Source organism: Passer domesticus, chromosome 2, assembly GCF_036417665.1.
Source record: "Passer domesticus isolate bPasDom1 chromosome 2, bPasDom1.hap1, whole genome shotgun sequence".
NCBI classification, from domain to species: Eukaryota; Metazoa; Chordata; class Aves; order Passeriformes; family Passeridae; genus Passer; species Passer domesticus.
This window is the reverse complement of record NC_087475.1, coordinates 41,097,133-41,112,589: the sequence shown is the minus strand read 5'-3', so window position 1 is coordinate 41,112,589 and position 15,457 is coordinate 41,097,133. Positions and strand designations below refer to the sequence as shown.

Below are 15,457 nucleotides of genomic sequence, written 5' to 3'. Positions count from 1 at the left end.
AAGAGGAAAGCAGAGAATTATTCTGAACATAGATTCTCAGACTGAGAACAAAAGTCTGTAGAAATTATCTTTATTGTTTGATAAATTAGGAAATTGCAAAAAAAATGCTATTTTAAGCTTCATGTAGTTTCTGAGGCTGGATTAGATCTCTTGGATGGATGAGTTTGAGCAAAAGTTGAAATTCTAGTGTAAGGTTATCTATGTTTGCAGAGAAGCCTATTGTAAACCAAACCAGAGACAGAAATGGTTTGAGCTCTGAAGGATGAAAAATTCACAGTACACTTCCCTTTCTATATCAAGAAACAGTGGAAGCAACTTAGTACCTATGATAACACAGGAAGTGAACTTCTGGTGATTTTAAATTAGGCTAAATTTACATTAAAGACAGACTTGTCACTGCAGTCAGAACAGCGGGTTCTTGTTGACAGTGTGAGCTGTAAACTGCCTGTGCTTTGTGGCAAGCTGAAGAAAAATTTTGCCAAATCTACTGGCGTCTGCAACTGATGGAATTCTGCTTGATCTTAAATGCAAACTGAGAGGAATTTATCCAAATCATCTGAACTTGAAAATGGGCTCTAGTGTGTATAAGTTTTTTGGTATTGAGGTCTCTATTTGGTGGTTAGTCCCTGTCCATGCCTTTGTCAATAACAATTTTGTTGTTTAGAAGTTGTAGCTGCCTGAGAGGACCTTGGCTACTTACAGTACTGTGTACGTGGGGGCAAGGCAGGGTTTAGGGTGGTCATACCATTTGTCTTGATGTGTGGCACTTAAATAGTGTGTGGGTTTTAGATTTTGGGCTAATAGCCCACTCTGTGTGCTATAACTTCCAATGCTACTCTTACACTACTTAGACACTGTAGCAACACATGCACTTGGCTCACATTTTCAAGCTTTCTTTTGCTAATATGGAGCACAGAGCTGTGCTATGAAATCTGTCTTTTTAACATAGTTACTGCAAGAAGAACTAGATTTTCTGGCTGTGGTAACACAAGATGGATATGAATATCCGAGTTTATAAATAGGAATGTGTTAGAATAGTGGTGAGTGACCTTTGGAGACAGTTGGATGCTTTTTTTGTTGCTGTTGAAATTAATTTTGTTGAAACACTGACATGGTAGAAAAACTAAAAATAAAATTCTGACTTGGCATGTAAGTCCTTTCAGTACAAGATCTATAATGGTAATGCTGGAAGTTGAACTTCCAAAACTGACAGTTGAAACTTTTACCCAAAGATTTCTGTTGCAAAGTCAGGCAAAAGCAAATAGAACTTCACTGGAGTTCTTTGAACGTTGTTTGATACTTCAGAAAAGTGCTTTTGCCTTTTAGGACCCACTTTTTACTTTGAGCTGCTTTTTTCAGAAAACCACTCTTGCTTTAAAAGCAAGAGTGCAACTGTCAGAGTTGCAATTGATATAAAATACAGTTTTGCAGAAAATTCCAGTAAATATTGTCCTTTGAGAGAATCAGAGTGTTATAGCTATTAGACCAAAAGGCCTTAACAGTGACAGATTTTTTTTTTTCCCAGAACATTTCTGGTACTAGAAGATGCTGCTTCTGTTTTGAAAGTGTGGGTTATATAAGTGCCATTATCAAAAATATTGAATTATAGAATTAAATATTACAAATTATTTAGTTACTTCAAAAAATGTTTCAACATTAGGAAGACATAAAATACTTTGCTAATGAAAATTCCTTTCAAAATCTCAGAAGTTAGTGTAAAGACTTTTTCTTTGGAGCTTTGTTTCCTTCTGGATTCTAATACCATTGAGTAACAGTGTTCTGGTTTGGCAGTAGAATATCATCCTGATCAGTTAAAAGTAAGTTTTAAATTACTTTTCAGAATTTGGATATGGGTTGAGAAAGATAGTTGCAAAAAGCTTGATTTCTTTTTCTCTTTTCCATGTCTGTGACTGAAGGCTGAAAGGTCTGCTTTAATTTGGTGGCTCTGGAGGGATGTCTGGAAAAAACCTCTTTAATCTTGTGGTTCTTGGTGTTTATAAGCATAACTTATTCAAAACTTTTCTCACATAACAGGCAAAAAGGAAGTTAGGCTCATTTTCCTTCGTTCAGGCAGAGTTGCTTCCTTTTAAATGGATTTTGAAGTTGTCATAACCCAGTGGTTTTGCATGTTGGAGCCTCTGATGCGTGACCTTAATTCTTTCTGATTGTCTGCAGTGTTAGATTTGAACATTGTGAGCCATAACTTAGTTGCAGAAAACTTGTAGTTTTGGATGCTGCTCCTGTTATGGACTTAGGCACACAGGTCACCATAGCAGGGTCTGGCTCTGGGATCCTGCTGAAAGTTGGAGTGAAGGCTTCTGATTAATTGTGTTCTATTAGTTCTCAGGTTAGAGCTTGAGCTGGTGCCTCCAGAGAGGGACCCTTACCCCAGTTCATGTCTCTCATTTGTATGTGTGCCACTGATGGCCCAGTCCCCAGCCACTTCTGGTTGGTGGTCTCTTAATTTTTCACTGATTTTCACTGTTGCAGAACCGACCTTCTGGTGAAGTTACTTCATTCTCTTGGAATTGTCTGCTTGATTCTTATCTTCTTGTATCTGCTTGTATCTGCTGGAATCAGCTAGTTCATTGTTAGAAGCATTAGCTTTAACAAAAAGTTTACTCTGGTCAGTTCTTGTGGCCTCAGGCTTTGGCTGCTTAGCTACTAATACTAAATGAGACCGTTCAGAGAAACAAGAATATAATTAATGAAATTCCTTCTGCAACACTGGTCCTATTCATAATGTTGTTTGTTTTTATTTAATCTTATCTCCATCTTATCTTTTTATAGGCTCTAAATGATTCCTGCTACCAAAATGATGATTCTGTTCTGAAATCCCTTGTAGAAATTGCAGATTCTGTTCCTAAGTATTTACGACCACATTTAGAAGCTACTTTGCAGCTAACCCTGAAGGTAAAGCTAGGAATGTTTTTTTAAGAATCACTTTTTCCACCCCAAAATCTCTGTTCTAACCATTTGCTCTAATCTTTTGGGTTGTAGTTGTGTGCAGATGCCAGTCTCAGTAACATGCAGCGTCAGTTGGCACTTGAAGTAATTGTGGCCTTGTCAGAAACTGCTGCTGCTATGCTGAGGAGGCATACAAATATTATTGCACAAGCCAGTAAGTATTTTCCTCATTTTCTTTGTTGAAACAGTCTTCTTTTACAGTATTAAATTGACTTTGCTGTTGGTCAATGGCAAAACTACATCTAACTGAGTTTGCTGGTGTGCGTAGCTTAAGAAAATTCAGTTCAGTGTCACCTAGTGGAGTAATCCTCTTCCTATTATAACTCTTCATAAATTAATCCCTACAGTGGACTCTTACTAGATGTTTCCAAGGAAAACTGCTTGCATGCTTTTCAGCTGGCTTTGGAAAATTTTACTGTAACAAAAAACCAGCATTTAGTTCTGAAGTTCTACGTTTGGATTTTGGTATGTAGGCCAGATACTCTGTGGTGCTGGCAGGTCAAGACTGAAGGAATTCAGCATGCATGTTGAGCAGCAGTGGCGAGTTAAAGCTGTGAATTTAAAAAATCAGATGCTTGGATAAATACATAGAAATAAACTAATTAGTTTATTTAACATGCAGGTGGTAAAGTCTTTAAAGAGGCACTTGTAAAATCATGCATTATTATTTGAAATGCTAAAAATAAATGTCTTCTGGGCATCTCCAGCATCAGTGCTGTTTGCACTGGTGTTTCTTTGCCTTTTAAACCTTTTCCTTGACTAGATCAGGGCCCTGGCACAGCAGTGTAGCCTGCTTTTCCCTCCCTGTCACACTTGTGTTTGTCCAAATTCTTGCTTGTTTTCTGAAACTTGCATAAAAGGTAACTTTTGCTGTGTGCTCAGCTCAAAAATGCTACAATTTTTCTGTGCTCAGCATGAGGAAAGTTGTATAGACGTCTCTAAAATTATAAAAGTTCTGTTGGAAAATGTTGCAAACTGGATCTGCTTGGCTTAAAGTGTTAAAAATATTGATGAGAAGTTTTGTTTGCTAGTAGAATAGATTTTTAAAGAAGAGGTTCTTTAGAACATATTTTGGCGTCTGTAAATTTTCAGAACACTCTATTTTCACTCCTGTAGCTTGTTGGAATTATTAACGCTTGACACTTGCTGACCCCACATCATTACAAGCTTCATACTTGTTCAGGAGAGAAGTACCTCTTACCTCTTTAGAATGTATTCCTGTTATTTTGAGTTGCTAGTTGCTGTTTAGGAATGAAATGCTTCTATTAAGATGAAGCACCATATGGGAAAGAAATGCCTTTCATTTGCAATTCATTGTAAAATTAGTCTTATTATTAAGCTATCATTAAGGAAAAGACATTTATTTTTCAGAACTGGTAAAGGAGTTGTGTTCAGGGAATGATAAAAAGGTAGCAAAAAAGGACTGCTTTTGTCTTGGCTTTGTGTCTTAGTTTAAAAGGCTTTCTGTTTTCATTCAGCTGAGAAGTTGCTCGATTACCTGATACAAGTAGAACTGGGACTTGGGCAAAATTGTCATCTTGTGCTGGTTTTACTGAGCACAGTGCTGGTTTAGGAGTGTGTGTCCTCTGTGCCAGTTAGCTGCTCTGGAGTCCACTTAGATTAAGACTTCCCTTCTTGAGCTCACAGGATTGCAGAGAGTTTTATTGCTCTGATAAGAAGCAGGCTTAGTGGGCTCATGCTTAACTTGTTTGTAAGAGTCTACATATTAGCAGTAATTAAATTTTGAGGGCTTGTTGGGACAATGTTGAAATTTCTATGCACACTCTACATTTTTTTAAAAACTCTGTGAAATTACATTTACTGGCAGCCACATTCATGCAAAACATTAAGAAGAAGCAAGAAATTGTAGGTTCTAGATGAAATGATGGCTGGAGCGTGTTGGATGAGTGTGTTCTCAGCCTTTTTTGTTAGTAGCAACAAACACTGACATGACTTTTTGGAGCCACAGAGCATTTATGCTAGATGATGTTTGTCTTCTGTATTCCTTATCTTTTGTGACAATCCATGGTTCTGCTGTGTGTACTTCTGTGTGTCTGTGTCTGAAAATCTTCTGGACTGTAATACTCTGGCTGTTTTTGAAGTCTAATCAGTGTATATAAATCTGACATGTGGGCATCATGCTAGAGAGACCACAGTGTGTGTTGATAGTGCATAAGAGCCCTCTGGAGGTTTTTGTAGCCATAGAGTATTTTCTATCTCAAAATACATACATCAAGCAAATAAATCCATAATTTGATTTTTTTTTTTTGATATGTGATCTGCAGTGCTATCAGTAAGCAATATTTTTTTTCTGTCATCAGTTGACTAGAAGTTTCTCCTTTGTCCAGATATGTGGTGGTGAGTTTGGTTAGGGTATTGTCTCTGTGGTAGATCACAGTAGTGTGGGTGTATTATGAAATTCAGCAGTTGCAGTATACTTGATCAGTTCCAGCAAATCTCACTAGCAGCATGAACAGTTACTAGATGCCTGCTAGTCTTTCACGTAGGTTGCTGTAAAGGGCAGTTACCTGTGGTAGCTGTCTTCAAGATGTGTGGTAGGCTGTGCTAAAAAGATGGTTGAAGGTCAAACGTTGAGTGTTTGGCTGAAACGTTTTGTTTCCAGGTCAAAGTGAAACTTTGTTGCATAAATGATACTAAATTCAAACTGCTCTAAGTGATTGGTATGTAGTACAGACTAAAGAAGTGCTTAAGAGACCCTTACTTTGCTCTGGAAGTGCAAGGTAGACTTTTCACCCCTCCTGCTTCTGAAGGGCACAGCAACTGGTAGACTTAGAGTAGACATACCACTGTGCTCCTTCCTCCTGTGAGAACTGGTAAGAGTAGCTGATGCTTATTGCATAATAGTTTAATGCTGTGATAGAGAATGCGTAATATTCTCTATAAAGACTTAGAATGAGAAGAATGGACAGTCTGCAGAAGTAGAAGAAGAAAACTGGTGGATTATAATGTGCAAGATATGTTCATTATACAAAAGAAAAATTTGCATTAGGTGAGAAAAAGGAAATCTCAAGTTCTAAACCATGGCCTCATTGTAAGAGAAAAGCTTTATGTTAAGCGACCACTGTATAAATAGATAACAAAATTTATTTTGCTAATAAAACTAAGGGTTCAGTAGTATTCTTTCTTAATTAATAGTCTCTTTCATTAGTAAATGTTCAAAAGATGATGTCAGAGTTTCAGAAAAATTAAGGAAGTATATCAGAGTTCTCAAGGTATATAATACTGTTTTTAACTCTTTCATGAATATAGACTTTATTAAAGGAATTTGCTTTTTATAATTGTCATGATCTACGAAAAATTTTTGAGTTTTGGTAAGTTATACACAAGATTTTTACTCTCAATTTGAATGTTCTGGAAATACTTTTGTGGCAATCAGTTCTGGATTATTGGCTAATGCAGTTTGACAGACCTGACCATCTGCTACTGGAAGAAAAGCTGGTTTTCTTCAAAAATTTTTGAAATGAGAAAACTTGAAATTCATACTTTTTATTTGAGAATCTATTTTAAGAGATCAGACTGAGTTTAAAGCGGTTTTTTTCAGTTCCTCAGATGTTAGCAATGATGGTTGACTTGGAAGAAGATGAAGATTGGGCAAATGCAGATGAGCTTGCAGATGATGATTTTGACAGGTAATTATGAAACCAGTTGTTTCAATGTTTTATCAAGGCTGTGACTAAAGGCACATTTAAAGTGCAGAATGCAAATGCCTGTAGTGCATTACTTTTTCTTTATTCAAATAACTATTGTAATTCTGTTCCTTCAGTCATGAGCAGTTTATATGTAGGTTACTTAGGCAGTGTTCAGCAAGGAAGTAAATTATTTCAGCTTTCATATTTGCTATAATTAGACAAGTTGCATGTCCCCATGTTTGCTATTCTGTACTGTTGTAGCTTTTCAAAGCCTTTAGCTTTTGTTTTTTCTGTCATTTATATTACTCAGTTCAGAAGTCAGTGCCTCCTAATCCTCTAAATTGAAGGCTAATCCTGAAGTTAGCTGGAAGCCATGTTGAAACATATTGACCTGTTTAATTATCCACAACCAATGTCTTTGTATTTTTCTGTATCTATGCCCTTGAAAATGTGTTGTTTTCAAAAAAAGATGACTTTGGAAGGATGTCATCATGATGGCAGAATTCCTTGTTGGATTTCACCTAGTCCAAAAATACTACAATTTTGCTATTATTTTACATCCCTTGGTATGGCTAACAATAGCTTATCTTGTTGTGTGTTAGGCAAGAAAGATCTAAATATGTCCAGTCATTTGGATTTGCTTATTCCTACATGCTTTGTAGCTTGCTCCAACTTTTTACATTTACTCTTGTCCAGCTGCTGTTAGAGTGAAGTGGAAGAAAGCAGAAATAGGTGTAGGAGGTAACTATCTCCACACTTCTGTGAAGACATGGATGTTAATTTACCAGTCTAGACACTTCTTTGACATACCTGGCTCATCCAGACTCAGAACAAATTAGTGTTTTGAGACAATTTATCTCAGAACACTTAGAGATCTTCATAGGAAAATAGACCATAGAAGAGATGTTTGTTCATTTACCCTGAGCTGTAAAGCAGCTTCTAATGGATAGCAGGCATGTGAAGACACCTGTAGAACTGATGCATAGGAATTTATGGAATAATCCGTTTAATCTTTGCCTTACTTAAAATAATCTTTTTACTTCTCTTTGATTATGAAATTGAAAGTGAGCTGTCCTTTCTTCTCTTCCTCACATGGTAGACCATACCCTTTTAACCTGTTTCCTGAGTGCTGAAATTTTGCTATACAGGTGTCAGACACCACCACTATATTCAGGTTTGTTAAGTATTTGAATCTTTTCAGTCAATAAAATTTCAAGGGGGAATAGAATATTCAAGTTCATATCCTTATCAAGCCTTTCAGGGTGTGGAAATTTATTCAGATGGCTTGCTCTAGGCAGCTTAGTAAGTATGCTGAATCATGCACTTGAGGCATGCCATTTTCTCTTTATTGTCAGCAGAGTAACTTTGTTCTTCTAAATACAGCTTAGCTGCCTATGGATTTTGTAATGAAAATTTTCCTTTTCTTTGTTAGAAGTCACAAGTAGAGTGAGCACAGATCAGAAAACAAGTTATGCTCAACAGCCTTAGCCTGAAGGAGCTCCTTTGGCCCTCGCAGTAATAGGAGAGCTTGAGGCTTAGACACAAACTACTGCACATGAGCTGCTCTCTGGTGATCGTGTGTGCGAGGGCAGTTTCTCTTTTAGCAGGGTCACTCCTGGTGCTGCTATGTGCTTCCTACCACTGAAGCTCACCTTTGTGGAGAGCTCAGTGGCTGATGTGCATGCTAACGTCTCCTGGTGCTCGAGTTTTGTAGCTGCATAAGAAGACTGAAATTTTTGTGCAGACCCAGGAACAGGCTAATGATCACTGGGCTGCGCCCTAGTTAGGGTGTGTTCAGATCTGATGAATGGGGATATGAGTCAGACCACACAAAAGCAGCAGGGAATACTTTAGCATTTCCAGTTTTTTGTTGCTTCAGCTTTATAAAGGAGTGAAATTCTAAAGGAGGAAAAGATTAATCCGACTTCCTCTTTTCTTGGCAAAAGCCTTGTGAACATTAGAGGAAGATGTGTGGTCATTTTTCTAGATAAACTGTCTTTCTTTCTTGAAACCAAATGTGTGAATTAATGGTGGGAAGAAAGCTTGAGGAATGGAATTTCAGATGCAAGCTGCTGTTAACTTTAATGAGTTTGCTCCAGTTTAACCCTGTGTGCCTGAGCTCCATTGTCCTGCTGGTGATGTGTCTGTCTATTTGAGCATGACCAATCTGAGGAACAAATACAATGCTGTCAATATCTCTTCACAACCACCTTTGTTCACAGCTTGTGAGTTTCTTGATTATTTATAGTTTGTAATGAGACTTGGGGATGCAAGCATAGTAATACAAAGACTCTTTCTGACCCAACTGACTGAAACTTTAAAGAAAGGGGAGATTGATCCCTTTGTGCACCATTACTCAACTTTTTCATCATCGTGGATGTCTAGGATGGACTGTAATAACCTTGAGTTACCACACTGCGAGCCATACCCAGACTGAAACAGTAGTTATCTGTGTCCTGGAAACTTTCTTGCTTTTTTGTAGGGAGTAATTCCATTGGGTGGAACAAATCACTTTGCACAGATAATGTTGGGCTATTCTAACTTTTGTAACTGGCCAAGAGCCACAAATTCCTCACCTGGACTGGATGTTATTTGCCTGAGTCATTGACAAGAGACCATGCTACTGAGTACAGCCATCCAAGAAAGGTCTCTAGTGTGCCAAAGTTTGAATTCTGCTGGTTCACCTGAATCATAGCAAGTCTGAACTGGTTTATGTTCTCATGACAAAAAGGAATGGCCAACATTATTGCTTCATTCACTGCAAATTTAGTTTCACCTTCCTGGGTGTATGTAACTGCTGTGAAATTCAGTCTGTACCTTTGGTCCTAGTGCTAGTAAGACTCAAGTTTCTTTGGTAGTAGACTTAATCAGTGGCCTGCAGATAACACATGTCTCAGTGAATGGTAAATATCCATTTTGTGACTGGTGTGTGTGTTTTTAAATTTGGGTATGGTTTATTTACTTAAAGAGGCTCATGTTTTCAGATGGCAAAAGTTTGAAGACTAGAACAGCAGGGAAGAGCTCTCTGTTGGACTGCTTGTTTTATTGTAGATATCACACCACTGATATTTGTGTAATCAATATTTAGCAATGCAGTGGCTGGTGAGAGTGCGCTGGACAGGATGGCATGTGGCCTTGGAGGGAAACTTGTTTTGCCTATGATTAAAGAGCATATTATGCAAATGCTTCAGAATCGTAAGTAGCTGCATTTTCTTTTATTATTTTTTTAACAATTCTGTACTTTCCAGGAACTTCAATACCTCTTAAGTCTTTGTGTTTAGCTACTTGATGTGTTATTATACATTTCCACTTTTGATGTCAGCAGCAAAAACTGTAAATGCTGTGAACTTGAAATTTTATACTTAGACTGATTTATTAAACTTACATAGAGTGTATTACAACACCTTTTCTGGTAGATGAACAGCTGAACAGAGATGTCATAAAAACAATTTTTTTTTAAACAGTGGGAATTACATAAAAACAAGGGAAGACCTGGGGCTTTTCTGTTTCAGAATATTCTCTCTAAATCCCTAAATAGACCCTCACGGTACCTTGTTTGTCTCAAGTGCCACCTGTTTTTCTGTAGCTCAGTGGTTTTGCTTCTTCAGAAGTGCTGCATTTAGATGAAATTTTAATACGTTACAGTTCATAGAGGAAAACTTGATTTTTTTCCCCTGGAATTTTATGGACTGAGGTCATTGGTAGGCTGTCTGTCTATTTGGTATGCTGATTTTAATGCTTGTTTCATGAGGTGTTTCTATATATTCTTTTCAGTTGTTTTGTATACTTCATTTCCTCTTAAAGTACCTGTAATGCCTGCTCAGCCAGTGATTCAAAAAATACTGTGCATTGCTTTCAAGTTCTTTCACCTGACCTGTGGTTTGAGCCTTTGGAGTAGAAGATAACACAGAAGTTCTGGGTACTATTCTGCCTTCTTGGTTTAAAAACCAGTCCAGAAAAGGCTGTTAGCATTTGGGTATGGAACAGAGGGCTACTCAAGGTAGCACCTGCTGTGTGTGAACACTTACAAAGTCTGTTTGGAATTAAAGGTTTAATTTTTTTTTTGAAAGAAAGTTTTATTAATGAAATGAGCTAACCTGACTCAGTGTTGGTAGCTTCTAGACTAGCAACTAGCAAATTTTGTAGCACATTCAGAGAAGTGTAGAGTCTAATAATCACTGAAAGACCTGACTCCTGTGAAGGGGAGGTCATGCAATTCATGCCTGATGCTTGTTTTCTTGTGGGTCAGAGCTGTCCACAACCATTAATACTCTTTGGAAGAGAGAAATTAAGATGATGTTGCTGTAGCTCTCCCTGGTAGGGACTTGGGAGGAAAGATGAAGACACTTAGATTAAAACATAGTGACAGTACTCTCAGAAGTCAAATTTTTCTTCTCCTATCCCCTCTTTCTTACAATTATTTATTGAAATAATAATTTAAGGCTTTGGAGTTTCGATTGAGTGGCCAGATGGTCCAAAGAAGATTGTGTTTCATTTTGTAGATTCGTTAATTTCAAGTTTGGAATACATGCTAACAGTAATGCAGTGGGGGTGACGATGTGTAGGCTTAACTAGGAACATCTAATGAACTGAAATAGGGCAAAATAAACTGCTGCCTTTCTGTTGTACCTTCTGTCAAGCTGATACTTCATCGCGTTCTGGTCAGACAGAAGCTTGAGTGTGAGGATTCTACTGCTCTGAACTGTGATGTTCTTCATTCCAGGAGTGCAATATGTTATTAGCAATAATGAAATAGAGCTACTTTGGGAGATAAGTTCTGTAACATGCCTTTCCTACAGGTCATTTGGTAAATCTGTTTGTTCCTTTGGCTTTCTCTTCTGTAATCCCAATGATTTCTAGCACAGAGAAAGATTTTTCTAAAAAAAAATTAAATAAATTGGAGTTTCTCACATGTTGCTCAAAAGAAAGAGAGAGGGGCATGAAAGATTCATTTCAACAATACCCACTACTCTGAGAATAACCTAATATGACTTGGAGGTGAGGAAAATTTACATCGTAAGTGGAATGTTGCTGTTCCTACAGCCTTGAGAGGACTGCTGGAAAGTTTAATACAAGTCATTTGTTTGTTTTAAATTCAGATACTGTTTGGGTCTTAGACCTTTTTCTTGAGGAAGATACGGGCTCTTTCAATGATACTAAAACAGAAAAAAAGATGGGGGAGGGGGAAAAAAAATACTAAAAATACTGTCTTGATGTTTGCCTGGTCAGCTCGTTTAATTAAATGCGGTTTCCAGGTATTAGCACTATATGTGTACTTGTACCAGCAGTTAAGAATTCTTTTTTCTAGTTCTGGATTTGGCCTGGATTAGACACTCAGTTTTTTGTGCATCTCTAGAAGTATGTATGAGGGAAATGGAAATGTATTTAACAAATCAAGTAGATGCATTAACTTTCCTTCCATCTCCTGTTCTTCACTCTGCCTCCTTCTGTGTCCCTCAGCCTCTGCAAAGAAAAGGTGATTAATCTTTGTGATCCTTGGTAGTTTCCAAAATGAGTAACACTTCATTTTCACTCTCCTGTAGCTGACTGGAAGTACAGGCATGCTGGCTTGATGGCACTCTCTGCCATCGGAGAAGGTTGCCACCAACAGATGGAGGGAATTTTAAATGAAATAGTTAATTTTGTTTTGCTATTCCTTCAGGATCCTGTGAGTATTGTTCTAGTAATTATTTCAAATTGTTTTCATTTCTGCTCTTGTGACTGCTTGTTAACTGTTCAACGGGAATACTTTTTCAGCATCCCAGAGTAAGATATGCCGCTTGTAACGCTGTTGGACAAATGGCAACTGATTTTGCACCTGGGTTTCAAAAGAAATTTCATGAGAAGGCAAGTAGTAGAGTAGTAGGGAAAACAAGTGGTAAAATTACGTCCCCTTCAGAAACTTGTTTTCTGAAAAGGAGTATTTCTTTTTCAGGTGATAGGAGCTCTTCTTCAAACCATGGAGGATCAAGGCAGCCAGCGTGTTCAAGCCCATGCAGCTGCAGCACTCATAAACTTCACTGAAGATTGTCCCAAGTCACTGCTTATTCCATATTTGGATAATCTAGTGAAGCATCTTCATTCCATTATGGTGATAAAATTACAAGAGGTATAATACACTGAACAAATTGTTTGATGGAGGGTAACCTTGTCACATAAGCAGAATAAGTATAGCTGAACTAAGACCTCAGAAATGAGCCAGTACACATATCTGCTGGTGTTGGTCTAAACTGATGAGAATTAGCATATGTGCAAAAGCAGATTTTTACATTTGGCATGCTTTTAAGTAAAATGTGTGCTTTTAATATATAACACTTTATTCTTCTTCTTTCCAAGTTGATACAGAAAGGCACTAAGCTAGTTCTGGAGCAAGTTGTGACTTCAATTGCATCAGTTGCAGATACGGTGGAGGAGAAGTTTGTTCCCTACTATGATTTATTTATGCCCTCCTTAAAACACATTGTTGAAAATGCTGTTCAGAAGGAATTAAGACTTTTACGAGGAAAGACTATTGAATGCATCAGTCTAATTGGTCTTGCTGTTGGCAAAGAAAAGGTGAGCTTAGTTTTTATAGAATGGTCTAAATACACTTTATAATGCCTTTATTTTTTGTGGTATTAGCACTGAATTAATATAATCACTTGTTAAACATACAGCTATATTGTTGCTGATTTCTGTGCTTGTCTTTGTTTCCATTTCTGAGGTGACTGTGTTGCTGGTTAGGTTCACAAATTTGCAATAGAATCTTATTGGAGCTTAAGTAATTCTTGTCACACTGAAAAATGTTGAAAGCAAAAATTTTTTCTTCCATTGAGAGGGTTTTTTTGGGGTCTTTTTTTGCCTTAACTAAAATGACACAGCAGCACATTTAGGCAGTGTCAGGGGCAAAATGTATGCAGTTCAAAGGGAACTTAGTTTTGTATGTGGAAGCCTGAAAAAGTTTAATTTAAGTGAGCATTTAAGTCTCTGAGAAGTAGCATCTTAATTTGCCTTTAAAAACGTAGTTGTTTCCTGTGTCTAGTTTATGCAGGATGCATCAGATGTAATGCAGCTGTTATTGAAGACACAAACAGACTTCAGTGATCTAGAAGATGATGATCCACAGGTATGTTAAAATTGTGTCTCTGTAGCTCGTTGGTATTAAAAACATTCCTTGTATACATGATGTTTCTGCCCCCTCCCTGGCCTTTCAGGCTAGTTGTCTAGCCTGTCTTACAAAACCTGACATTGAGATGGCCCTAAAATCTTTCACAGGAGCATGGTTAGGAAATGAGACTTCCAGGACCTAGATTTGCAGAAGAAATTTGAGCTTGCTGTCGCCTTCTTATAAATAGATCAACAAGACTTGTTAAGCAGCTGTTCTAATGAGTAGAGAGCTATTTTAACTTGTATATTTGAAAACAAATACTCCTCTGAAAACATAGTACTGCACCCGTTTTTATTTTTTGCTCTATTTTACTATTTTTAGGAACAGGGCTTGGTAGTACTGTTCAAATCTGGGAAATATTTCACCAAAAAAAAGTATTTTTTAGAACAGGCACTTGCAATGCAATCATGAATCTTACACTATCACATTTTTTCATGTATAGCAACTTCAATCAGAGGTGCTGTCAAGGTGTTGTTAGACTTGGAATGTCTTTTGAAGATGCATTTTTATGTGGATTGCATATTGGATTACTTCTCTTTGAAATAAGCTTTAGGGACTGCTGACAAATTCTTTTGCAAAGTCCTATTGTGTAATGTATTTCCTTTATGCTTTCCCTTTAAATATGCATTAAAATAAAACATGGGACATGAAAATTCTGCCTTCTCTCTTCTAGATTTCTTACATGATCTCCGCATGGGCCAGAATGTGTAAAATTCTTGGAAAGGAATTTCAGCAGTATCTTCCTGTTGTCATGGGACCTTTAATGAAGACTGCATCCATTAAACCTGAAGTAGCTCTTTTAGACAGTAGGTTTAAGATGACGTTTTGCTTGTAAAGAACTCTGAAATAAATGATTTTGTGGCACTTTTTGATTATTTTTCCTTCCCTCTGTATAACAGCACAAGATATGGAGAACATGAGCGATGATGATGGTTGGGAGTTTGTAAGCATAGGTGATCAGCAGAGTTTTGGAATTAAAACTGCAGGTCTTGAAGAAAAAGCAACTGCGTGCCAAATGCTGGTGAGTAATAAAATGGTTTTGGTCATCTATGTGTTTCTGGTCAATCAAGTCTGAAGCCAAAATCTGTAACCAAAATATTCTTTTTTGTCTCACATGAAAGAGTGTTTGGGGTGATACTGCTTAGTTTGGATTACAGGCACTTAGTTGTGTGTGGTTTACTTGATTAAAAATGGTTTATTTACTTAGGAGTGTAAGATTTTTTAAATGAACAGATGATTTTCTTTTGTTAGCAAAACTTAAAGAAATCGGATATGTTAAAAAGTAGTTCCTTTTTGCAAATATGGCTGTTTTGGAATTTGGGTTGAAAAATACATGCATGCCCTAAGAGTGAGAACTCATGCTGCTATCAGGGATTCTCAAATTACCATGGTTGAGGGGGAAGGGAAATGGATTATTCCATGTTTTTTACAATAAGCTAAAAAAACCCTTGCACTTTTAACAATCTTCCTCTCACCTTTACATAGTTGAAAAATGTAAGTATTATCCCTTAAAAGAGGCATATCTGTGTTCTATTTTTCAGGTTTGCTATGCAAAAGAGCTAAAAGAAGGATTTGTGGAATACACAGAGCAAGTTGTAAAGCTGATGGTTCCATTGTTGAAGTTCTATTTCCATGATGATATCCTATTAACAAATTCCACTGTGAAAACAGAAACTTAGAATCAAAATTGTGC

General features: G+C 37.2%; 1 protein-coding gene across 1 annotated transcript in view; it reads left to right on the top strand.

Annotated features, from left to right (window-relative positions):
- IPO5 (importin 5) overlaps positions 1-15,457 on the top strand; it is a 42,393-nt gene that overhangs the window by 13,215 nt on the left and 13,721 nt on the right. Inside the window, exons 7-18 of the mRNA XM_064408415.1 lie at positions 2,791-2,913; positions 3,001-3,121; positions 6,530-6,617; positions 9,706-9,812; positions 12,161-12,285; positions 12,375-12,464; positions 12,553-12,726; positions 12,954-13,172; positions 13,639-13,722; positions 14,438-14,570; positions 14,664-14,785; positions 15,306-15,402. Coding sequence (XP_064264485.1) covers positions 2,791-2,913; positions 3,001-3,121; positions 6,530-6,617; positions 9,706-9,812; positions 12,161-12,285; positions 12,375-12,464; positions 12,553-12,726; positions 12,954-13,172; positions 13,639-13,722; positions 14,438-14,570; positions 14,664-14,785; positions 15,306-15,402 — 1,483 coding nt within the window. The remainder of the gene's footprint in view (positions 1-2,790; positions 2,914-3,000; positions 3,122-6,529; positions 6,618-9,705; positions 9,813-12,160; positions 12,286-12,374; positions 12,465-12,552; positions 12,727-12,953; positions 13,173-13,638; positions 13,723-14,437; positions 14,571-14,663; positions 14,786-15,305; positions 15,403-15,457) is intronic.